This window comes from Diaphorina citri, unplaced genomic scaffold, assembly GCF_000475195.1.
Source record: "Diaphorina citri unplaced genomic scaffold, Diaci psyllid genome assembly version 1.1 scaffold83, whole genome shotgun sequence".
NCBI lineage: Eukaryota > Metazoa > Arthropoda > Insecta > Hemiptera > Psyllidae > Diaphorina > Diaphorina citri.
Window position 1 is genome coordinate 522,461 of NW_007377520.1, and position 25,071 is coordinate 547,531.

General features: G+C 38.4%; 2 protein-coding genes and 2 long non-coding RNA genes across 12 annotated transcripts in view; 1 reads left to right on the plus strand and 3 right to left on the minus strand.

The window, feature by feature from the left end:
* Positions 1-332: 332 nt before the first annotated feature.
* LOC103523378 (cytosolic 10-formyltetrahydrofolate dehydrogenase) lies at positions 333-14,392 on the minus strand. Its single transcript, XM_026832921.1, has 14 exons — positions 14,375-14,392; positions 12,876-12,980; positions 12,369-12,593; positions 11,775-11,986; positions 10,654-10,930; positions 9,276-9,435; positions 8,598-8,732; positions 7,780-7,819; positions 4,135-4,328; positions 3,827-4,020; positions 3,234-3,353; positions 1,303-1,553; positions 793-992; positions 333-445 (listed from the first exon to the last, which is right to left on the minus strand). Exons 1-14 carry the CDS (start codon positions 14,390-14,392, stop codon positions 333-335), a joined length of 2,244 nt encoding a protein of 747 aa, XP_026688722.1.
* LOC103523193 lies at positions 5,012-5,688 on the minus strand. Its single transcript, XR_542049.2, has 3 exons — positions 5,628-5,688; positions 5,322-5,426; positions 5,012-5,059 (listed from the first exon to the last, which is right to left on the minus strand). It is a non-coding gene; the product is annotated as an uncharacterized LOC103523193 (long non-coding RNA).
* Positions 14,393-14,642: 250 nt separating the features above from the next.
* The window catches only part of LOC113473335 (calcium-transporting ATPase type 2C member 1-like), a 39,365-nt gene continuing 28,936 nt past the window's right edge, over positions 14,643-25,071 (minus strand). For all 9 annotated transcript variants that reach the window (XM_026833010.1, XM_026833015.1, XM_026833016.1 and 6 more), the window contains one exon: positions 14,643-14,797. In XM_026833010.1, the coding sequence (XP_026688811.1) occupies positions 14,657-14,797 (141 nt within the window). In that variant the 3' untranslated portion in view covers positions 14,643-14,656. The remainder of the gene's footprint in view (positions 14,798-25,071) is intronic.
* On the plus strand, positions 16,950-21,032 carry LOC113473366. The gene is made up of 2 exons (XR_003395355.1): positions 16,950-17,059; positions 20,810-21,032. It is a non-coding gene; the product is annotated as an uncharacterized LOC113473366 (long non-coding RNA).

Here is a 25,071-nt window from a genome sequence, read left to right on the forward strand (position 1 = left end):
GTGAAAGGGCTTCCTTGGAGTTCAGAATCAATGACTGTGTTCTTTCCGTATTGGATTTTCGAAGCTGATTATTTCTATTACCGTTATTCTTTTTCCAACGCGACAGGATAAATTTTGTGAAACCCGTAAAATATCAGATCTCTAGGAAAAATCTGGGAAAACGAGAGGAAACTGCCACACTTACCTAAATCTTTGCCAAAGCCAGACTGTTTGAATCCACCAAAGGGTGCTGCCACATCCGTTTTATTGTAAGTGTTAATGAACACAGTTCCAGAGTCTATCTTGTCCACGAAGTACATGGCCTTGTTTATATCTGCTTATTTCTATTACCGTTATTCTTTTTCCAACGCGACAGGATAAATTTTGTGAAACCCGTAAAATATCAGATCTCTAGGAAAAATCTGTACACATTTGGTCTTCAAATATTCATTGAGTGCATCTGGCCCTGTGAGAATTGAATGAAGAGGGATTATGTTAGTATATGAAACGAGAGCATTTTAAATAAAGGTTCTTAAAAAGCTTGTTTTAAAATTCCTGAATATCTTAAGATAATTGGGAAACCTCTGGAATTCTCCGTAAATGTTGTAGGTTTAAATAGGCGTAGGTTGTAGGTCTGGAGTGAAAATTACCTACCTTATACCTACCCAAAACCCCGAATTTCGGTTTTTCTTCGTTTTACTTTCTATTACCGTTATTCTTTTTCCAACGCGACAGGATAAATTTTGTGAAACCCGTAAAATATCAGATCTCTAGGAAAAATCTGGGAAAACGAGAGGAAACTGCCACACTTACCTAAATCTTTGCCAAAGCCAGACTGTTTGAATCCACCAAAGGGTGCTGCCACATCCGTTTTATTGTAAGTGTTAATGAACACAGTTCCAGAGTCTATCTTGTCCACGAAGTACATGGCCTTGTTTATATCTGAAGTGAATATACCAGACGCTAGACCGTACTCTGTACTGTTAGCACGCTTGATGACTGCATCAACATCACTGGAAAACAGAAATAGATTAGTCAGGGGGAGAAAGAAGTAATAAAAGTGCTTATTTTTAAATTTAGGCGACCTTCTTTCTTTTTATTTACCTACTGAATTTGGGCGAGAAGAGACACAATACTTCCCACTTAGGTGCTGGGTCAACACGAGAACACCAGAAAGTAATACGTTGAAATATTTGCAATCGAAAAATGAGTACAATTTTTTGTCGATGGTGGGGATCGAACCCGGAACCTTCTGCATGGCAAGCAAGCGCGTTACCACTGGGATAACTGTGTTTAAGATGGAAAGCTAGAAATTTGCCTTACCTTGAGCTGAACTTGGAAATGGCCATAATGGGTCCGAAAGCTTCTTCCTTGGCAATGAACATATGATCTTCTACATCACAAAACACGGTGGGCTCAAAATAGTACCCAGGTCTGTCCAAACGTTTACCCCCAATCAGCAGACGGGCCCCCTCGCTTTTAGCTTTCTCACAATAGTCAATCAACTTGTCCAGATGAGCCTTGTGGTTCTGTGGCCCGTGGCTTGTAGAACGGTTGAATGGTTCTCCAACAACCTGGCGTGAAAGAAATGAAAATTATTCAAGCAAATATTTATTTATTTTATTTATAATAGGCCTTTTGGCAAGGGCTGGGATTGAACCCACGCCCTCCTGTTTACCAGACAAGCGTCTTGACCACTACACCACTGAGGCAGTTTATTTAGTTTGCTTTATTCCCCCGAGTCTGGAACCACTTCAGATACGAATCCAGAATGTTGGTGTTTTCACTGCTACTTCATTTGTAGCCACAAGGTGTTCAATGGTGCAGACATGACCAAGCAATGGACAAACTAAAATATTATGGTCCATGTCCTGAGTAGCAGCTCCAGCAATCTTACCCCCGCAGTCTAAATAAGGTCTTATTGTAAATGTAAATGCTGTTTCTTTGTGTTATTATGTCACAACTTTGGTACTCACTGCAGCATTGTAGGATTTTTTCCAATATCTCAATAAGCCCAACATTCAATGTTTACCTACCATGCTGGCACCGGTCGCTATGCACATTTATATGTCATAGCTACTCATTTTCCTCACGAGGCTGAGTGGGCCCCGCATTTTTGGCAAGGTCTATTTACAGAGTTTTTATAATATAAGACATAAGTAAACAAATATACCGGGTTCGATTCCCAGCGGAGTTATTTATTATGCTATAAATTGTAAAACTGTATTACCTATCAAATATATCTTATAGTAGCCTCCATGGCCTAGTGGGAATTACACTCTACACGCCGGAGGTCCAGGGTTCGATTCCCGGCGGGGTCAAAGAGTCAAAGTTTTTTAGGCTCTGTGCTTGGAGTTCGGGGTGCACTCAGCCTCGTGAGGACAATAAGCTACTTTAATCGAGTAGCGACCAGTGGTGGCATTGCCAGTGTAAAAAGATGACTGAAATGTGGAAATTGATTGCAAAAGGAGGCACTTAGTAATACTGTGATATCCACAAAAGTTGTGAAGAAGCTCTCTGCTGTAATACAAAGAATTCATGATTTGATTGATTGCTAACCAGTCATAGACTGGCAACTACGTTATGTTTATTTTATTCAATAAATGTTCAACTATTTCAAAAATCACACAACCAGGTAGACCGAACAACAAAAGCAGTGTTCTTTTCGTTTTGGCAAGGTCTATTTACAGAGTTTTTATAATATAAGACATAAGTAAACAAATATACCGGGTTCGATTCCCAGCGGAGTTATTTATGTTATGAATTGTAAAACTGTATTACCTATCAAATATATCTTATAGTAGCCTCCGTGGCCTAGTGGGTATTACACTCTACACGCCGGAGGTCCCGGGTTCGATTCCCGGCGGGGTCGAAGTTTTTTAGGCTCTGTGCTTGGAGTTCGGGGTGCACTCAGCCTCGTGAGGACAATTAGCTACTTTAATCGAGTAGCGACCAGTGGTGGCATTACCAGTGTAAAAAGATTACTGAAATGTGGAAATTGATTGCAAAAGGAGGCACTTAGTAATGCTGTGACAAAAGTTGTGAAGAAGCTCTCTGCTGTAATACAAAGAATTCATGATTTGATTGATTGCTGACCAGTCATAGACTGGCAGCTACGTTATGTTTATTTTATTCAATACATGTTCAACTGTTTCTTTCCCCTTCCTCCGTTGAACATTGCTACCAAAAATCACACAACCAGGTAGACCGAACAACAAGAGCAGTGTTCTTTTCTTCCTATTAACAAATCTTACCATTTTCTTGACTTCAGTGACAACTTTCTCCAAGAAGGCATCGTAGATGTTCGAATCTACAAATATTCGGCCGGCAGAGATACAGTTCTCCCCCTTGTTGAAAAACACTCCACCCATGCTCTGAAAACACGAAGAAGTTTTACTGTCATAGAAAATTAATTCTCATAGTAGACTCCACAACGGAGAACCAACCATGGCCCAAAAGAAAATAAACAAGCCATGCTCATGGATAGAAGCTGTGATATCCACAAAAAAATTCAGGAGACTTGTAGCCTCACCATAAATAATTCATGATTAATTTAGCACTTGGCTATGAAAGCGAAAGAGCCAGTCTAGTTAGTTTGGAGGGTAGCCGTCTGCCTTGTAAGCGCTAGGTCGCGGGTTCGATTCCCACCCGGGGCGGATTTTATCCTGAAGGGATAATATTCGTTCTTCGCTTTCGGGACGATAAGACCTTAGCAGTTATAGTTCCCTCTATCAAACCTCTTAAAAAAAAAAAAAAAAAAAACGCCCAATCAACTTTGCAGTTTATATTCCCCTTTTAAAACCCTTTAAAAAAAAAAAAAAAAAAAAAAAACGCCCAATCAACTCACCATTCTGACCGCTTTGTCCAGATTATAATCGTCGAAAATAACGAGGGGGGATTTCCCGCCTAACTCCAGGGAAACTTTCTTCAAATTAGACTCGGCAGCGGATTTCATAATCTTCATTCCGGTCACGGTACTGCCCGTGAATCCCACTTTCCGGATCTTCAAATGCTGAGAAATGGCCTCGCCAGTTACCGCTCCTGAAATCATTGTAAAATCACATTTCCAATAAATAAAATTATTATAGTAAAAAAAGCAAAGGAATTTTAATTCCAAATCAAACTAAAAAAGATCAACACGGGGGTCTCACTTACCTGTACCAGGCAGAATATTGATGACACCCTTAGGGAATCCCGCCCTCACACTCAGCTCAGCTAACTTCAACGCTGTCAGGGGCGACACCTCACTTGGTTTCATAACCACAGTGTTGCCAGCTGCCAGACAAGGGGCCATCTTCCAGGATAACATCATGAGGGGGTAGTTCCATGGGGTGATGAGACCGCATACGCTGAAATAAGTAAAATATAAGACTGAGATGGTATGGACATATTATTATGAAGAGAATGGAACCACACAGATTACCACGGCAATATTGTGAGTACAAACCAGAAGCATCAAGACCACAAGGAAGATTAAGAATGAGATACAATGACATACCGCATACGCTGAAATAAGTAAAATATAAGACTGAGATGGTATGGACATATTATTATGAAGAGAATGGAACCACACAGATTACCACGGAAATATTGTGAGTACAAACCAGAAGCATCAAGACCTAAAGGAAGATTAAGAATAAGATACAGTGACATGATAAGAAAGGATATCGAGGATGGAGGAGTGGATTGGATAGATGTGGAGAATAACGAGAGATATAGGGATTAAATATGGTGGAGAGGTTTCATACATCGACCCGCAGACTAAGCGGAACGTTTTCGGTTATGTATTAGGGGTTGCTAAGTTTTGCGAGGCTTGTGAGTCGCACTTTCTGGAGATTGATTTGATTTGATTTCATTTATTTATAACAATTTTAAATTTTACATAGGTAACATCTCCTAAGCTAATAAAAAATAACTTTTGAGGAGAAATAACTTTTGAGGAGAGATAGTAACAAAAACCGGGCAATACCGAATTTCTCCGTGGTGTAGTGGTCAAGTTGCTCGCCGCGTAATCAAGAGGGCGTGGGTTCAATCCTCGAATAAAATTGTGAATTTCCTCTCCTTTTAAGTTGAATTTGATCTGAAAAGTTTATAATTTAATTGAAATAAGAAGAAGAATATTTCAACTGGGACAACGAAATTTAATGCCTTGCTCAAGTATTGTTAAACAATAAAAAACAGAGATCTCAAGTTAAGGTAATAGTTTCAACAATATCTCCTCTTACTACAAAGATACTATTTTTTCCACCCAAGCGGAATTTAGGCGTGCAAAAAATATGTCCGAACATATTTTTCTGATTTTCTAGGAGTCTAGGTGCATCAACTATAGCAATATGTACTACCTTTTGAAGATCCTTTTTCTTCAATGAAGGTTCAAATGAAGCTCCTTCTTCTGTTTGAGGAACACAGGGTGCTTTGTTTTGTTCTATTAAATTGACAGCCTCAACCTGAAACAATTTCATGTGAAAAATTAAAATAGTAGCCTACTTCTGTAAAGAGACTCTAAAGTAATCTTCATAAAGGAGTATAAATGAACAGTATTATTATTAAATCTGATTATTACCTATGGATTACTTGCATTAAAATTTATCTTTTGAATCTATCGAGTAGTTCTACATTTTAATTACAAAGAGGGAAATTATACATACCATTGCCTTAATCCCTTCAGGATATAAAAATCTATTGTATATGGAGTCAACAGTATCATGAACAGTATTATTATTAAATCTGATTATTACCTATGGATTACTTGCATTAAAATTTATCTTTTGAATCTATCAAGTAGTTCTACATTTTAATTACAAAGAGGGGAATTCTACATACCATTGCCTTAATCCCTTCAGGATATAAAAATCTATTGTATATGGAGTCAACAGTATCGTTAGGTGTAACATCACATCCACGTTGAATAAGAATAGGTCCTGTGTCCAAACCTTCATCTGCCCAGAAAACTGAGAACCCTGCCTCCTTATCTCCATTGATCAGTGTCCAACTGATAGCTGACACTCCTCTATGTTTCGGCAATAAACTTGGGTGATAACAGATAGTTTTGTGCTTTGGATAATTGATAATATCCATGGGAATGTATTGTGAACAAAATGGTAACACATTCAGCTCAGCATCAACTTTTTTGTAAAGCTCAAATATTTCGGGTAGAACATCATTACCCTTCCTCCAGGTTTTTGGTTCTTGGTGCCAAATGGTTCCTATGATCTATATCTTTTTTTCTTTATCCTAAACCCCTTAAAAACCACTAAAACATGTTGCTGTATGTCAAAAACGTATGTTTGCCATATAGATTGAAATCTTTAAACTTGATTTCCCAAAAGTAGGGTTTTTTGACATACAGCTTTTTCACTTAGCATGGCAGTGTTATTTAAAACTTTCAGCCATACTAAATTTGGTCTTCCAACAACTGTTATTTGTTTATTTATTTTTCTGACTAGGATTCTGATTCTTTTGACAATCTCTCTATTGCTCAGGTCTTTTCCATCAGTTTTTTTCCAAGTTTCAAAAGTAAAAAAATAAATGATAAAAAAAATCTCAATTTGGTCCAGAAGAGATAAAAAAACGAGTTTGATATGATAACAAGAGCAAATAAACATGAGGGTGATGTACAGGGGAGAAAATAGGAGGGAAAGAGTATGTTCTGAGAGAAACAAACTTGACTGCTTGAATAAAATGATTAGTAACTAAGAATGGACTTTACTTCTCTCTGTATACACATCCCTGATGTGTTAGGTAAATGACGAAATATTTTGAGAGATAAGAAATCACATGATGTTATCACAAAAAACTCTCTTTCATAATGAACATTAATTAACCCCTGTATTAAGGTGGATTTTTTTATTTTGTGATTGCCACCTTTATTTAATTATTATGAAATTACTAACACATAGGTAGGCACTGCTTATTTTATTTATATGTATGAAAAGCGGTTATGAAAGGCTCATCTTTTTTATGAAAAGTAATTCTTATCAAGAACATTTCTTTGATTTGGTCTGTTTTTTTTTGTAAATATAAAGCTATAACATTAAGGTTGGGCTAGTAAAAGATCCAAATTTTTTGAAATGATAAAAATTGAGTTTTTTTTTAATCCACCAGTGTTCATCAACCGGTGGACTCTAGCCGGTGCAGCGGTTGAGAATCTTATTTTCAAAAAAAACTTTTGGAAAAAATCAAACATTTTTTTGGTGATTGCCGGTTCATTGGATCTAGCACAGGGGAGCGTGTTGAGGACGAGATTTTTCGAGAAAAATCCCATGACAACAGTAGGGGGATGGGATTTTACTTTTCATAAAACGTCCCTTTCCCACCATAAATTCTTTGTTTATTTTTGAGGTTCAATCCTAGCCAAGGTATGGAATATTATCCTCAACATTGTTTGAGTCTTTGACAATAACTGCAGTAGCCTTCTGCTGGAGTAAAGGAACTTTTTAGTCCTTTTCGAGCTATAGAATTAGCACTATTATTACTTCCCTTTTTTTGCTGCTATTATTACTACCAAATTTCGCCCACCTCTGAGCCCGAGTGGTCAAGAGCACCCTCTCAACCCGAGGGTGCTGGGTTCAAACCTTGACAAGGCAGAAATTTTCCAATGGATAGGCATGGACGTAAAAGAATGTGCCTTGAAGTCATGCGAAAGCGGTAACGAGGTACATCCCCCCCCAAGAGAAAAAATATCAATAAAGAATAACTCACATGCCTTCAGGCACACTCCATTTGTCAAGGGTTTAGGTATTACCTTGCCCTTGGGATCAATTTAATTTGAAGAAACCATTTACTGATAATGAAACTCACCCTATTGGCTCTCTCTTGGTGAACGTAAAGTTGCTATTGGGTCTAGCGTTCAATCCTAGCCAAGGTATGGAATATTATCCTCAACATTGTTTGAGTCTTTGACAATAACTGCAGTAGCCTTCTGCTGGAGTAAAGAAACTTTTTAGTCCTTTTCGATCTATAGAATTAGCACTATTATTAGATTATTACTTACTAGCTTACTACCAAAATTCGCCCGCCTCTGAGCCCGAGTGGTCAAGAGCACCCTCTCAACCCGAGGGTGCTGGGTTCAAACCTTGACAAGGCAGAAATTTTCCAATGGATAGGCATGGACGTAAAAGAATGTGCCTTGAAGTCATGCGAAAGCGGTAACGAGGTACATTCCCCCCAAAGAGAAAAAAAAAATCAATAAAGAATAACTCACATGCCTTCAGGCACACTCCATTTGTCAAGGGTTTAGGTATTACCTTGCCCTTGGGATCAATTTAATTTGAAGAAACCATTTACTGATAATGAAACTCACCCTATTGGCTCTCTCTTGGTGAACGTAAAGTTGCTATTGGGTCTAGCATGAGCAATGGGGATTGTAGAGCCAAGAATCTTGTCACACCAGCCAGCGAAGTATTTCCACGTGTCTATAGACATGCCCACGTGAGTCTTGAGTGCCAGAGTGTAGACAGCTCCCGAGTCGAGACTTTCTAATGGATGAAAAAAACAACAACAAACTTTTCTAACCGCAGAAATTTTCCAATGGATAGGCATGGACGTAAAAGAATGTGCCTTGAAGTCATGCGAAAGCGGTAACGAGGTACATTCCCCCCAAAGAGAAAAAAAAATGGGTCTAGCATGAGCAATGGGGATTGTAGAGCCAAGAATCTTGTCACACCAGCCAGCGAAGTATTTCCACGTGTCTATAGACATGCCGACGTGAGTCTTGAGAGCCAGAGTGTAGACAGCTCCCGAGTCGAGACTTTCTAATGGAAAAAAAAACAACAACAAATAAACAGTGTTAGGTCTTTCTAATGGAAAACAACAACAACCGAACAGTATTTAGGACTTTCTAATGGAGAAAAAAACAAACAGCGTTTAGGTCTTACGTCTTTCTAATGGAGAACCCTTGCTCAGTTGTGCTCAGGATGGTGCAGATGACTGCGCAACTACCAACACAGAATAGACACTGGGATCCCCGACTTAAACCCAGACTGCAGGAGTGCTGCACAGGATGTACCACATCTGTTTAACTGCCCGGCACACCCCACCCAACTAGACCCCACATTATTATAGACCAACCCCGTGGCAGCAGTTAGACCCTGGGATCCCCGACTTAAACCCAGACTGCAGGAGTGCTGCACAGGATGTACCACATCTGTTTAACTGCCCGGCACACCCCACATAACTAGACCCTACATCATTATGGACCAACCCCGTGGCAGCAGCCACCTTCCTGGACCTGGAAGATGAGTGACCGAACGTTGTCAATAACGTTAACAACAACAGCATCCCTATATTTCACCTACCTATGGTGGCAAGTTCCTCTTTGTTTTGTTCCATCAGATCTGCCAACTTGAACATAAGATGTCCTCTGTCTCTAGCACTCAGTCTGGACCATTCTCCTTCAAATGCTTTCTCTGCGGCTAACGCTGCAATATCTACGTCATCCGAATTGGCCATTTGTACCTGGAAAATAGGATAGAATATAATCTCAGTCTGGACCATTCTCCTTCAAATGCTTTCTCTGCGGCTAACGCTGCAATATCTACGTCATCCGAATTGGCCATTTGTACCTGGAGAATATGATAGAATATAATATAATACCTAATAATAGTGCTTATTTATACTGCTCGCATAGGGCTGAAAAGTCCCTTTACTCCAGCAGTAGGCTACTACTATTATTGTGGTCAAATTCTCAAATTATTTTGAAAATAAAATTCCATACCTCGGCTGGGATTGAACCCACGCCCTCCTGTTTACCAGACAAGCGTCTTGACCACTACACCACTGAGGCAGTTTATTTAGTTTGCTTTATTTCCCCGAGTCTGGAACCACTTCAGATACGAATCCAGAATGTTGATGTTTTCACTGCTACTTCATTTGTAGCCACAAGGTGTTCCATGGTGCAGACATGACCAAGCAATGGACAAACTAAAATATTATGGTCCATGTCCTAAGTAGCAGCTCCAGCAATCTTACCCCCGCAGTCTAAATAAGGTCTTATTGTAAATGTAAATGCTGTTTCTTTGTGTTATTATGTCACAACTTTGGTACTCACTGCAGCATTGTAGGATTTTTTCCAATATCTCAATAAGCCCAACATTCAATGTTTACCTACCATGCTGGCACCGGTCGCTATGCACATTTATATGTCATAGCTACTCATTTTCCTCACGAGGCTGAGTGGGCCCCGCATCCCCGCAACATCCAGTCACGGAGGCAATCATTTGCTTCATACAAATTTCTTGACCCCGCCGGGAATCGAACCCGGGTCTCCCGCGTGCAAGGCGAGTGCAGTGACCACTGCGCCATGGGAGCTGACAATAAGGTCTTATTAATTTGATAGTTCAAAATGTATAGTAAATAACCTTACTTAAGTTTAACCTGTATCATTCTGGCAGTATAAGCACTAAGCATAATATACTGCCACAGCTTACATCAGTGATGATGTTCGTATCGTGTCATTGTTTTAGGTTTTTTTTTTTTTTTTATTTTTTAAACAACATAATGTTATATTTTCTTTTATATGGATTATTGTTTTTTTTTTTTTTTTTTTTATTTTTTAAACAACATAATTTTATATTTTCTTTTATATGTATTGTTAAGAAATTAGGGATTATTGTAAAAAATGGGTAGCCCCCGTCGGAATATTAATAAATAAATATTCTTTTCTCTTCTACTTACAGAACAAATGGTGCTTTCATTCGCGGGATTAATGCATTCCATACTCGACCCTCCCACCGAATTCACAAACTCTCCATTGATAAACAACTGATTGGGAAAGGAGACATCCATTTTGTTCACGTTAAGCTTGATGCTCTCATGATTCAATTGGTTGCTTACGTCTCCCTGCCGTGATACTTCGATGACTTTGATGTAAAAGTCTCTGAACACAGACGACATCAGGACGTCTTCGTTTTGCAGTGTGATTTGAAGATTCTCTTTGATTTCTTCTATCAATCTGGAAGGATATCGAACACAGACGACATCAGGACGTCTTCGTTTTGCAGTGTGATTTGAAGATTCTCTTTGATTTCTTCTATCAATCTGGAAGGATATCATTGCGGGGGAAAAATCAATATTTGTATACTTACTGTACTTAAAAGCACTATGTTCGTCCCCTTAAGAGTACTTTTCGCGAAATTTGTAAAAAACGAAACCCTTGAACATTTTATCCTGATTTCCTCCGATCTTTTCAAGAGTGGAGTTAACTTTTCGACAGTCAACTCAGGAACATTGAAAAAAAAAATTCGGCCTCTATCCCATTAAGATAAACACAAACACTATCTACTTGTGCAGTCTATAATAGAGCATATCACTTTTTAGCCCGTCCTTCCTTCCTTTTTTTTTCTTCTTTCTTTTAATGTTTAGAACAATTCCATCTCGCTTTCTCCAAGAAGGCATCGTAGATGTTCGAATCTACAAATATTCGGCCGGCAGAGATACAGTTCTCCCCCTTGTTGAAAAACACTCCGCCCATGCTCTGAAAACACGAAGAAGTTTTACTGTCATAAAAATTAATTCTCATAGTAGACGTCCACAACGGAGAACCAACCATCTCCCATTAAGATAAACACAAACACTATCTACTTGTGCAGTCTATAATAGAGCATATCACTTTTTAGCCCGTCCTTCCTTCCTTTTTTTCTTTCTTTTAATGTTTAGAACAATTCCATCTCAAACTCAATAAACTTTGATCTGAATCCTTCTCGTCAAAAACTTTAGCAATATATTCGGGTAAAACTTTCGAAAATATGAATGTATTTGATGATTAAGGTAGGTATATTATTTTGATCTATTCTAACCTGACAACATCCATCGAGCCTGCACCACTTTGAAAGAAATCCGTGTCCTCTGAAACTTCTGAGTTGAGTATTCCAGCCCAGATCGTTTTCAAAACGGGAATAATTGCCTCTTCCGATTCGGTCAGAACAAGATCCTTGGCGCTGTCTTTCTCTTTGCCAAAGTTGCATGCGTGGATCATCTTGTTATCCACCAGGAGTCTTTTGACATTCACCTTCATGTCAAACAGAAATCGAGTAACATTCATCAAAACTAGGGACCTCAAAATTAAATACTGACCATCGACATTTTGACTGTAAAAAAAAAAAACTTGTTGTTTCGTACCTACTGATTTAAAATATTAATAAAATAAAATGGAAAAAGTGTTATGTTGATAAGATTACACACTACAAATAAAATAATGACAATGTATTGTAGATGATGAAATATTGTCATGAGAAAAATCCAAAGGACTATAAAGACTCTCCCTTGACCTTGCAATCTTTGAAGCTACAGCCATCATACCTACCCTATCCTATTTTACCTACCTAATTTTTAACAGTGCCTATTAATCACAAATAAAATAAAAATTATGTGACATCCCATAGGTACTTTACCTTTTGTCCATCGGATCCTGTGAACAGAAGTCCATCAGGATGTAAAATGGCAGGTGTATCCGAACCTTCTACAGTGACAGGAGTTCCTTCAATATTGGCGTCTTCCCACATACTCGAGGCAAACACTTTCACTTCAATCCCGTTCAAAACAGTAGAAGCACCTGGCGAACTATCTAGACCGCGAATAAAATTGTGAATTTCCTCTCCTTTTAAGTTGAATTTGATCTGAAAAGTTTATAATTTAATTGAAATAAGAAGAAGAATATTTCTACTGGGACAACAAAATTTAATGCCTTGCTCAAATATTGTTAAACAATAAACAACAGAGATCTCAAATTAAGGTAATACCTAGTTCCAACAATATCTCCTCTTACTACAAAGATACTATTTTTTCTCCCCAAGCGGAATTTAGGTGTGCAAAAAATATGTCCGAACATATTTTTCCTTTCTTAAATTTTCCTGATTTTCTAGGAGTCTAGGTGGATCAACTATGGCAATATGTACTACCTTTTGAAGATCCTTTTTCTTCAATGAAGGTTCAAATGAAGCTCCTTCTTCTGTTTGAGGAACACAGGGTGCTTTGTTTTGTTCTATTAAATTGACAGCCTCAACCTGAAACAATTTCAAGTGAAAAATAAAATTAGTAGCCTACTTCTGTAAAGAGACTCTAAAGTAATCTTCATCAATTATGCTCCTAATGTTTTTCTCTTTTTCTTAAGAAAATTCAACGTTTGGGTCCAGAAGTAAAAGTTGCAGTTAATGCAACTCGCCATAAACTATACCCTCCAATCAAAAGAGGTTCTGCTATAGATGTATACTTAACATCTTCAGGTACCTATTTAGGATTCTAGACCTATTCTGAATTAGTGCTTGCCATTTTTCATATTGTTTCTTTTTGCTTTCACTAGGGCAAGTTTTAACATTCAACAGGAATTACTTCAGGGTTTGATTAGGACAGTTGGTATGAACTTGTTTTTTTTTTTTTTTTTTTTTAATTTAACAGGAAATTTTTTTGGGTTTTTTTGGGGGTAGTTTTTTTTTTTTTTTTTTTTTTTTTTTTTTTTTTTTTTTTTTTTTTTTTTTTACCAATGGCTTACTGAGAGTTATAGATGGTATTAGCCCTAGCTGATAAACATTATAAAACCATTTATGTCTGACTCTATCTTGTCTTGAAAACAATAATAAGAAAATATTAATTGAAATGATTAACATTATACACAGCAGGTTCAAAATAATGGTTTGTCATGCACTGAATTTTGAAACTTGTCTCTTTTTTTTTTTTTTTTTTTACCAATGGCTTACTGAGAGTTATAGATGGTATTAGCCTAGCTGATAAACATTATAAACCATTTACGTCTGACTCTATCTTGTCTTGAAAACAATAATAACAAGAAAATATTAATTGAAATGATTAACATTATACACAGCAGGTTCAAAACAATGGTTTGTCATGCACTGAATTTTGAAACTTGTCTCTTTCATTTGCTAAAAAGTAGGTACCTATTTGGTATGATGTGTAAAAACATACCTTCAATATTATACCTTTTTACAAGATATGTATGCTCTACGGATTATGCAACTTGCAGCGTAAAATTTCCCCTCCCGTCCTGAGCCGCCCCTTTGGATGCACTTCCCGCGCTTGCGCACTTTTGAAAAGAGAAAAAATAAGCCAAAAGTGAGAAAGCCAGCCGTTCCCAGACGAACCTTATCTGTTTAGGATAAAATCCGCCCCGGGTGGGAATCGAACCCGCGACCTAGTGCTTACAAGGCAGACGTGCTACCCTCCAAGCTAACTAGGCTGGTAGAAACATTGTTTCTCAACAATCCAGAAATATTTTTTGTAACAATCCAGCAACTTCGTTTCCTCTCCAGACTTATTTCTGAAACATTTTTGACTTTCTCTCTCTCTCTCTCCCTCTCACTCTCTTTCGGTCTGTAATAGGATTTATCTTGAATGTTGCTAAACATTCGGACCATTCATTTAGCAACAGTTACGCAACAGTTACGCAACAGTTGCGAAACATATGTTACCCGTGGGAACAAGGCGTTAGGATTGTTAAATTGTTACCCGCGACTCCAAGCTAACTGGGCTGGTAGAAAATCGTTTCTCAACAATCCAGAAATATTTTTTGTAACAATCCAGCAACTTTTTTTCCTCTCCAGACTTATTTCTGAAACATTTTTGACTTTCAGTATGTAATAGGATGTATCTTGAATGTTGCTAAACATTCGGACCATTCATTTAGCAACAGTTACGCAACAGTTACGCAACAGTTGCGAAACATATGTTACCCGTGGGAACAAGGCGTTAGGATTGTGAAATTGTAATGGCTACTTACCACTGTAATACTGATAGCATCGTCGAATTGTTTCATAAACACACTGACTAGGGCTGAGGCAAGAAGTAACAGGATCAGAGGGTTCTTGAACTGAAAGCAGAAAACACAAACACATAAGTATACCAAGTTTTAAGCCCATCTGATATCCAGTAAAAGTGGCCAAAAAGTCAAAAGTGAATTACAAGATTTATAATTCAATATTTAACCCATTGGTAACCCTTAAGGATTTAACCCGTAGGTACATACAAAGAAACGGAGGTCTCAAGGTAATTAAAAGCATATTATTGCAGAGCTATAAAGCTATTAAAATGAAAAACAGTCGTTAAATAAACGAGACCTTCTTTAAGAAGTAACAGGATCAGAGGGTTCTTGAACTGAAAGCAGAAAACACAAACACATAAGTATACCAAGTTTTAAGCCCATCTGATATCCAGCAAAAGTGGCCAAAAAGTCAAAAGTTAATTACAAGGTTTACGATTTAACATTTAACCCATTGATAACCCTTAAGGATTTAACCCGTAGGTACATAAAAAGAAACGGAGATCTCAAGGTAATTAAAAGCATATTATTGCAGAGCTATAAAGCTATTAAAATGAAAAACAGTCGTTAAATAAACTCTGAGGCAAGAAGTAACAGGATCAGAGGGTTCTTGAACTGAAAGCAGAAAACACAAACACATAAGTATACCAAGTTTTAAGCCCATCTAATATCCAGTAAAAGTGGCCAAAAAGTCAAAAGTTAATTACAAGGTTTATGATTTAACATTTAACCCATTGATAACCCTTAAGGATTTAACCCGTGGGTACATACAAAGAAACGGAGATCTCAAGGTAATTAAAAGCATATTATTGCAGAGCTATAAAGCTATTAAAATGAAAAACAGTCGTTAAATAAACAAGACCTTCTTTATTTCCTTACAGTATCTCAGTTGAAATCTTAACGAGGAAAACCTCTCGAATTTTCTCACCGATAAAAATCTACCCGCGTTAATAAGAATAGAATAGTCTAGGCTAGAATAGAATAGAACAGTTGAAATCTTAACGAGGAAAACCTCTCGAATTTTCTCACCGATAAAAATCTACCCGCGTTAATAAGAATAGAATAGAATAGAATAGAATAGAATAGAATATGTAGTCTAGGCTAGAATAGAATAGAATATGTAGTCTAGGCTAAAACTTGATCTTCCTTAAGCTGGCCATTCACTATCAGGTAGACAGGTACGCCTGTCAGGTCTACCTGATAGTGTAAAGTGAATGCCAGCAGTAAGAGGTAATCTGAGGCAACCTGTCTTGTACCTGATTGTGAATGGCCAGTCTTAGATTAGAACTGGATCTAAATTGTTTTGTAAACTATACATTAAAATTGGATTAGGGGACTCGTATATTACTTTTCTATCGCTGGGAAATCTTCAGATTTACTACGGACCTAAATTTACCTGATAGTGTAAAGTGAATGCCAGCAGTAAGAGGTAATCTGAGGCAACCTGTCTTGTACCTGATTGTGAATGGCCAGTCTTAGATCTAAATTGTTTTGTATCTAAATTGTTTTGTAAACTATATATTAAAATTGTATTGGGGGACTCGTATATTACTTTTCTATCGCTGGGAAATCTTCAGATTTACTATACAGACCTAAATCTAAACATTGTTTTTCTTCTTGTTTTCCCATAACCTAGCATACGAGTTACGGGAGACCCTGAAATATGAAATACGCCTGAAAATGTGTATCATGATAAGATAAACATGGGCCGCGTTAATAAGTGCAAGGTCACGGGTGCGATTCCCGCCCGGGGGCTAACTTTATCCCAAGCAGATAAGGCTCGTTCTCGGAACGGCTGGCTTTCTCTTATCCTGTTATCCATCTTTCTTCGCTTTCGAGACGATAACAACTCCGTTATTACAGTTCCCTCTATCCTCTATCGAACCTCCGTTTTTAATAGGAAAAATCTGGTGTGAACATCACACGACTTTCCTTTTTTTTTCGAAAATGAAGTTCTAGATTTTACCTCAGTTAGACAGACAGATGGTCAAATTGGATTTTGGTGCTTTAAACTCTATAAGTATGAAAGTATGTGTACCTAATCTTACAATTTCAACCAAAATAGGTAGATCAATCTCGAAAAGGGAGGGGGGAACTGCTTACCCTAAAAAATTTTAAAGCTAACAAAATAGTTGCTATTGTTTAGTGTGTGACACTAACTTGGCATGTTGGTGGAAGGAGGTTCCTGGCCCATGATCTCGTTGACTGAGTCAATCCATCTGATTCTGGGTCTGCCTGGGAGTCTTCTGCCTTGCACCTCTCCAATTAATACATCTCTATTGTAGGTACCTACCTACCTACAATAATACTATGGTAAGTAACTTGTGGGGTTATACTTGATGAATAAATTTTGTAAAAACAACAGGTACCTTCCTTAGTAAGTACCTAGGTTCTTGGGTAATAATCTTATCAGTTACTAGAACAATCATAAACTCTGATATCATCTATGAATCTACCTACCTACTGGAGTTGAATCATCTCCTAAACAGGTGACTGTTCTTATCAGTCTTCAGATGAGGTACCTGGGATAGATGGGAAAAATTTTGCCGGTCCTTTGGATTCCCAATTATACAGGTTCGACTGTAAAAGGTGACGAAGGAGAAAAGAAGGAACATTTAAAGAACGAAATGAAGAAGAATAGAAAGCAAAAGATAAGAGAAGCAAAAGTAAAGAAGAAAAAGAAGCTAAAGCCAACATGTTCAAACATGTGACTAAACTGACTAAAGTAATAAGGATGGTGATTAATTTGTTATCCATTATCTGTTTTTACTTGGGTAGGTTCTTTATGTTTATTTTCCTCGCAATTTATTTTTTGTTGTCTTTGCTGGGTTGAAAAATAAAGTAAAAAACCCAATAAAAAGATAATACACAAAAAGAAAAAAATAAAATAAATAGGTACTTAGGTAAACAAAAAATAAGTAGGTAGATAAATTGTTGTCTTTGTTGGGTTGAAAAATAAAGTAAAACTCAATAAAAAGATAATACACAAAAAGAAAAAAATAAAATAAATAGGTACTTAGGTAAACAAAAAATAAGTAGGTAGATACCTTAGTAGGTATATTAGGTAAACATGATGATTCATGATCAATCCTGGCATCAACATCATGGTGTTGTTGTTTTTTTACCTGTGGAATCAAAATACATGGTGTTGTTGTTTCTTAACCTGTGGGGCTGTGGAATCAAAATAGTCTGGTGACATCTTTGGCTTGTTAGAACCCCATGTCCAGTATATTATGTACAGATTAGGTTTAGGATAAAGACAGTACGGGTTAGAGTGGAATTTTTGAGGAAGTCAAATTTATTCAAGCTATGAGCCATCACCTAAGTAACTGAGTGTGGAAAATAACCTCACCGTGTATGTAATGAATATTATCTCCGTGATTATAATAATAATACCTGGCGGCTATTCTGTCAAATATACTTATAGGTAAGTAGGTACCCATTTGGTACCTAGTTTGTGAACCAAGCATCGCGTTAAATACACTAAGTGTGAAAATTTTGAACAGATTTCCCAGAGAACTTTTCCCTACCTGGTATAGGCTCACAACGAGGACCTTTAGAAGTTGGAACTTTTTTGTACCAACAATTTTCCAATTGAAAATTGTTCGTCAATGAAAAAACCAAAGGCGGTATCTTGAAGACGATAATATGAGCTTTCATTGGTACCAAAAAAACGTTTTTAAATATCTACCTATTTTCAAAACATCCAAAAAAGGCTGTAAGAGTGCATGGAACTGCAAACCGGCCCGAATTGTTTGCAGTCCAGTGTAAGTACCTGAAGTTAATTAGTTAGCTGTTGACGGACATACCCTCCTATTTTCCCGTGAAATGTGTGTGATTTCTAATTTATTTTAATTTACTGATAAGGATGCATCATGTTTACTTTGGTTCGAGTAGGTACCGGAAAAGAGAATAATAAAGTACCTTATGGCATACCTAAATACCTAATATGTTTGCTCCAAGTACTTTTAAGACCTTAACAGTTACAGTACCCTCTATGAAGCCTCTGTCGAAAAAAAGACAACAATTTTGTGATTTTATCTAAAATTCCTGTTAATTTTTGACCGCAGCATATGACCTGCACTACTCCTATTTTCCCATGAAATGTGTGTGATTTCTAATTTATTTTAATTTACTGATAAGGATGCATCATATTGCATCATGTTTACTTTGGTACGAGTAGGTACCGGAAAAGAGAATAACAATGTACCTTATGGTATACCTAATATGTTTGCTCCAAGTACTTTTAAGGTATGTCTATTATCCCTTTCGGGACGATCAGACCTTAACAGTTACAGTACCCTCTATGAAGCCTCTGTCGAAAAAAAGACAATTTCGTGATTTTATCTAAAATTCCTGTTAATTTTTGACCGCAGCATATAACCTGCACTATATATGTAGGTACAAATGGAAATGGGGCGCTGTTTCTACAGTAGGTGTCATGTGGTACATAACTATACCTACCCACTGAGAGTACTGAGTAGCTGAGTAGGTACTTGTAAAATTTTTAGCTAGAAATGGAGTTATCGGGACCTACCCACTGAGAGTACTGAGTAGCTGAGTAGGTACTTGTAAAATTTTTAGCTAGAAATGGAGTTATCGGGAAAGAACGTTCTGATAAGGTGCGGTATCAGTTACATAAATATCAGACGAACGTTATCACTAAGAAAAATTTGTGTTTTGGTATGTGTACACCTCTCACGCTCAGACTAATGTAAAAAAATTTGGACCGATTGCAATACTTTCTCATTACCTTGTATAGGTTCCCTATACGTAAGGGTAATAGAAGGTAAAAATTACCTGCCAATAGAGTTATTCGATGTGATTATAATTTATTAGACTAACCTAAGCTGGCAGGGAAATGCATTTAAAGCACGGAAAATCTAATATATAAAAATCTGGTGTGAACATCACACGACTTTCCTTATCCTATTGGATGATGCTTATTTGAGTGCTCTTTTACCCTAACTTTCACAATATCTCTAACCGTTTTGTCGCTATAGCTGAAAACCGCCAAAAAACGGTCGAAATCTGTCCTAAGGCGGTCAAAATACCGCCAAGCGCAGCAACGATCTCAACCGAACGTTTTGTGTTGCATCTTTGTCCGTTATGTCGCTATAGCTGAAAACCGCCAAAAAACGGTCGAAATCTGTCCAAAAGCTGTTAAAATACCGCCAAGCGCAGCAACCATCTCAACCAAACGTTTTGTGTTGCATCTTTGTCACATTTGTGAAGTACATACCAAATTTCAAGTCTCTAGCTTATACCGTTCCCGGGATATTGTTAAATTACACCGAAAAATGCCAAAAAGCGGTAAAATGCCGCCAACCGTTGCACCGGTCTTAACCAAAAGTTTCGTGTCGCATACCCTGTCCTAAAGGGTTCGTTCTCGGATCGGCTGAGTAAAATGCCGCCAACCGTTGCACCGGTCTTAACCAAAAGTTTCGTGTCGCATACCCTGTCCTAAAGGGTTCGTTCTCGGATCGGCTGGCTTTCTCCTATCCTGTCTTCTTCTCTCTTCGCTTCCAGGACGATAAGACCTTAAGCTGTGTCCACACATAGTCGACCATCGATCGACGTCAACTGAAACCGTACACTGGCTCGACAACATAGATTCACGTCTTCACCTCGTCAATCGACGCGGTCAACTATCTATGGACACAACTTTAGCAGAGCAGTTCCCTCTTTCAAACCTCCTGAGAAGGAAATATTTGATCGGCTGACTTTCTCCTATCCTGTCTTCTTCTCTCTTCGCTTTCAGGACGATAAGACCTTAAGCTGTGTCCACACATAGTCGACCATCGATCGACGTCGACTGAATCCGTACACTGCCTCGACAACATAGATTCACGTCTTCACCTCGTCAATCGACGCGGTCAACTATGTATGGACACAGCTTAGCTATCAAACCTCCTGAGAAGGAAATATTTGTGTTATTGTTATAATAGTGTTGAGGTAGATATACTGTATAGTGTATACAGTTGTAAGTTGTACAGAATTAACAGTTAATCAATACAGTGATGTCATACCCATATCAAACGATCTTCTCCCTTCTGTTTCCAGGAGAGATTACAAGCGACGTCCTACGTCTAGTAGGCGAGGCCCGACGTCGTGTCATCGGACCATTCAGTCCGTCGTTCTCAGTTCAGGAGTGTCTGAGGGAAGGTCTGGAGAAGGCACTGCCTCTGGATGCCCATCTGAAGGTGAACGGGAAACTGCATGTGTCCCTCACGAGGATATATGATGGCAAGAACGTGATAGTGTCACACTTCAACAGTCGGGAAGATCTTATACAGGTGAGACTCCACTGAAGTTAATCCAGTCAGATTAAGCTATTTAATCCTAAGTAATAATAATGGGAAACTGTATGTATCCCTCACGAGGATATATGATGGGAAGAATGTCATTGTGTCACATTTCAACAGTCGGGAAGATCTTATACAGGTGAGACTCCACTTTCAAATTGAGGTTAATCCAGTTGGGTTAAGGAATTTAATCCTATCCAGGAGCCACAATTTCATAATCGTATCCAAATGGATAATATCACACTAGGCTAGCACACTAGTCTAACCCTATTTAGGTCAAGTTTTACCACCGTGGATTGTCTCAGGATTGAGTTCAATCCGAGGTTGAACGGACATACCCTCCTATTTTCCCGTGAAATGTGTGTGATTTCTAATTTATTTTAATTTACTGATAAGGATGCATCATGTTTACTTTGAGCCAGCCTAGTTAGCTTAGTTGGTAGTGCGTCTGCCTTGTAAGCGCTGGGCCGCGGGTTCGATCCCCGCCCGGGGCGGATTTTATCCTGATGGGATAATGTTCGTTCTCGGAACGGCTGGCTTTCTCCTATCGTGTCTTCCTTCTCTCTTCAATTTCGATACGATAAGACCATAGCAGTTACAGTTCCCTCTGTCAAACCTCTTAAAAAAAAAAAAATGTTTACTTTGGTACAAGTATAGGTACCGGAAAAGATAATAACAATGTACTTTTAAGGTAGGTATGCCTGATTAGTAATCAGGCATTCTTGAAACAATTTTGTGATTTTATCTACGATTCCAGTGAATTTTTGACCTGTACTTCTTACATACACATGGGAATATCGGGGCGTTTTTCTATACAGTAGGTGTCATGTGGTACATAAGTATACTGAGTAGCTGAGTAGGTACCTACTTGTGAAATTTTTAGCTAGAAATGGCGTTATCGGTAAAGAACGTTCTGATAAGGTGCGGTCTCGGTTACATAAATATCAGACGAACGTTATCACTAAGAAAAATTTGTGTTTCGGTATGTGTACACCTCTCACGCTCAGACTGATGTAAAGAATTTACCTGCCAATAGAGTTACTCGATGGATGTGAGTGGATGCTTACTACTTTCCAATACAATATGTACCTAAATAGGAACAAAATAATGATAATTATAAAGGAAGGAATTTTAATTGTGTTAAGCATAAATGCTTGTCACAAATGTCGTTCCCTGCTTAATGCACTACGCTAAATTTTATGACTTGACTTGGACTCGAACCACCAACCTCCAGATTCGACCTTGTTTAGACTGCGAGAGTAAAGGGACTTTTCAGTCTCATTCTCGCAGTATAAACAGGGTTCTACTATTTCTATTCTACCATTTCTACTTGATTAAACAAAGCTAGTTAGAAGTACTTACTTGATCTCGTGCGAATTTTAGGTAGAACTTTTTACTTTCTATTACTTTTGTACAATAGGTGTAGCGAAACTGTACTATGTTTCTATTATGTAAAACCTACGCTCGCATAATGTTAATCCCTTCACCTGAGCGTAGAAAATTAGTACATTGGACATCACCACATCCCGTTTTATTATAGGTCAAATACCTAATTACCTACCTACTTAGGTAATAGGTGTGTATTACATTGAGTAGCTAATAGATATGTATTATAATAGGTAAAAGGTACTGTACCTACATTGTTGGTACTTACAGGTTATAGGTGCTTATTATAAAAGACACGTTTTACCTATGGACTTCCTTAACTGATTGAAAACTACCTACGGATAGCATGATTGCTCCCCAGGGAGTCCCTCTTTTATCTTTTTCTAATAAAATTCAATTTGTCACTTGCCAGTCGAGTTAGCTTGGAAGGTAGCGCGTCTGCCTTGTATGCGCTACGTTGCAGGAACCACCTGCCCGGGGATAACTTTATCCTAAAGGGTTCGTTCTCGGAACGGCTGACTTTCTCCTATCCTGTCTTCTTCTCTCTTCGCTTTCGGGATGATAAGACCTTAGCAGAGGAGTTACAGTTCACTCTATCAAACCTCCTGAGTAAGAAATGTTTTTTTGTGTTATTGTTATAGCAGGGAACCTTATCTTCGGGAGCCGCAATCCCATAAAGCCGATTTGGGGGGGAGCCACACCGCAGGCATTTTTTTTTTTTTTTGGTCTACAATCTTCACAATTCAGTCTCATGAACCACCCCGCAGGCATTTTTTTTTTTTTTTTGGTCTACAATCTTCACAATTCAGTCTCATGAAAATTCTAATCTTTAGCTACGGGCGAGAATTTTTTTAACAAGTATGACTTATGATTAGAGAGCCGCACAAGATCTTGACAAGATCATCTCGAGAGCTCGCGAGCCACGTTACATTGTACGTCATAGTCATACCTACATCAAACGATCTTCTCCCTTCTGTTTTCAGGAGAGATCACAAGCGACGTCCTGCGTCTAGTAGGCGAGGCCCGACGTCGTGTCATCGGACCATTCAGTCCGTCGTTCTCAGTTCAGGAGTGTCTGAGGGAAGGTCTGGAGAAGGCACTGCCTCTGGATGCCCATCTGAAGAGAAACAAAATAAATCTTTATTTAGAACTGCTCAAATAATATTTTGAGTTGCCCATTGACACAGTATACCTATCAGAAGAGTAGCTCGGTGGACTTCGAATCTGGAGGTTGGTAGTTTCAAAGTATTCAAAGTACCTATTATTATGTCTGGAGAAGGCACTGCCTCTGGATGCCCATCTGAAGGTGAACGGGAAACTGCATGTGTCCCTCACGAGGATATATGATGGCAAGAATGTCATTGTGTCACATTTCAACAGTCGGGAAGATCTGATACAGGTGAGACTCCACTGAAGTTAATCCAGTTGGATTAAACTATTTAATCCTAAGTAATAATAATAATACTGGGAAACTGTATGTATCCCTCACGAGGATATATGATGGGCGAATCCCACCATCGACAAAAATTTGTACTCGTTTTTCGATTGCAAATATTTCGACGGGTTACTTTCTGGTGTTCTCGTGTTGACCCAACACCTAAATGGGAAGTATTGTGTCTCTTCTCGCCCATCTGACAGTCGGGAAGATCTTATACAGGTGAGACTCCACTTTCAAATTGAAGTTAATCCAGTTGGATTAAGGAATTTAATCCTATCCAGGAGCCCCAATTTCATAATCGTATCCAAATGGATAATGGACAATATCACACTAGGCTAGCACACTAGTCTAACCCTATTTAGGTCGAGTTTTACCACCGTGGATTGTCTCAGGATTGAGTTCAATCCGAGCTTGACCTGGCTACATATTAAGCATAGGGAAATCCTTCTTTCATCTCAATCCCGAGTTGGCAAATCCCATTCCCAGCATTAGTGGTAAAACCCGCCCTTATCTCTCTCCTTCAGGCGCTCCTGGCGTCGGCGTTCGTCCCGTTCTTCTCCGGCTTCATTCCCAAGTAAGCGCAACTGCTCTATAGTGACAATCTGCTAAAGACGGTTCTAGAATTTAGACCCGAAACGTCCAGTACAAAACAAGATACGCAAAGAGTGTATACGACACAGGGAAGAGGCTCTGGTTGCCAACCTACCACCCACCGTCAAGGCTATATTCCAGGTAAGAATAGAATAGAATTGTCTGGCTGGGGGACATTAAACAGTGAGTAGACCTGGTCTCTGTGGGGAGAGCGATATTTGTCCCCGTGACCTGTCCCCACAGCTATTCCATATGAACTTTGCCAACACCAGTGTCGAGCTGTCCTCACAGAACTTCTTCCGAATCATGCGGATCCTGTTCCCGCCCGACCCGGAGGTGAGTTGGGGTTCGAATCCTGTGCCCTAAATCACCAAAGTATGGAAAAGTATCTTACAAGTGTAATAGCCAATGGAAAAGCAGAATTTTGAATTTGGACGAATCATATCGAAATATGGGATTGTAAATACTTTTCCATACTTTGGTGATTTAGGGCACTGGTAGGGTTAAATATAATTTGTTTCATAGCAACAACTGCTGCAGTAGACTCTTGTGGTCTGTGTCGTAGCATGCCCATCCCGTAGTTTTTCACTTAACAGATGGGCGAG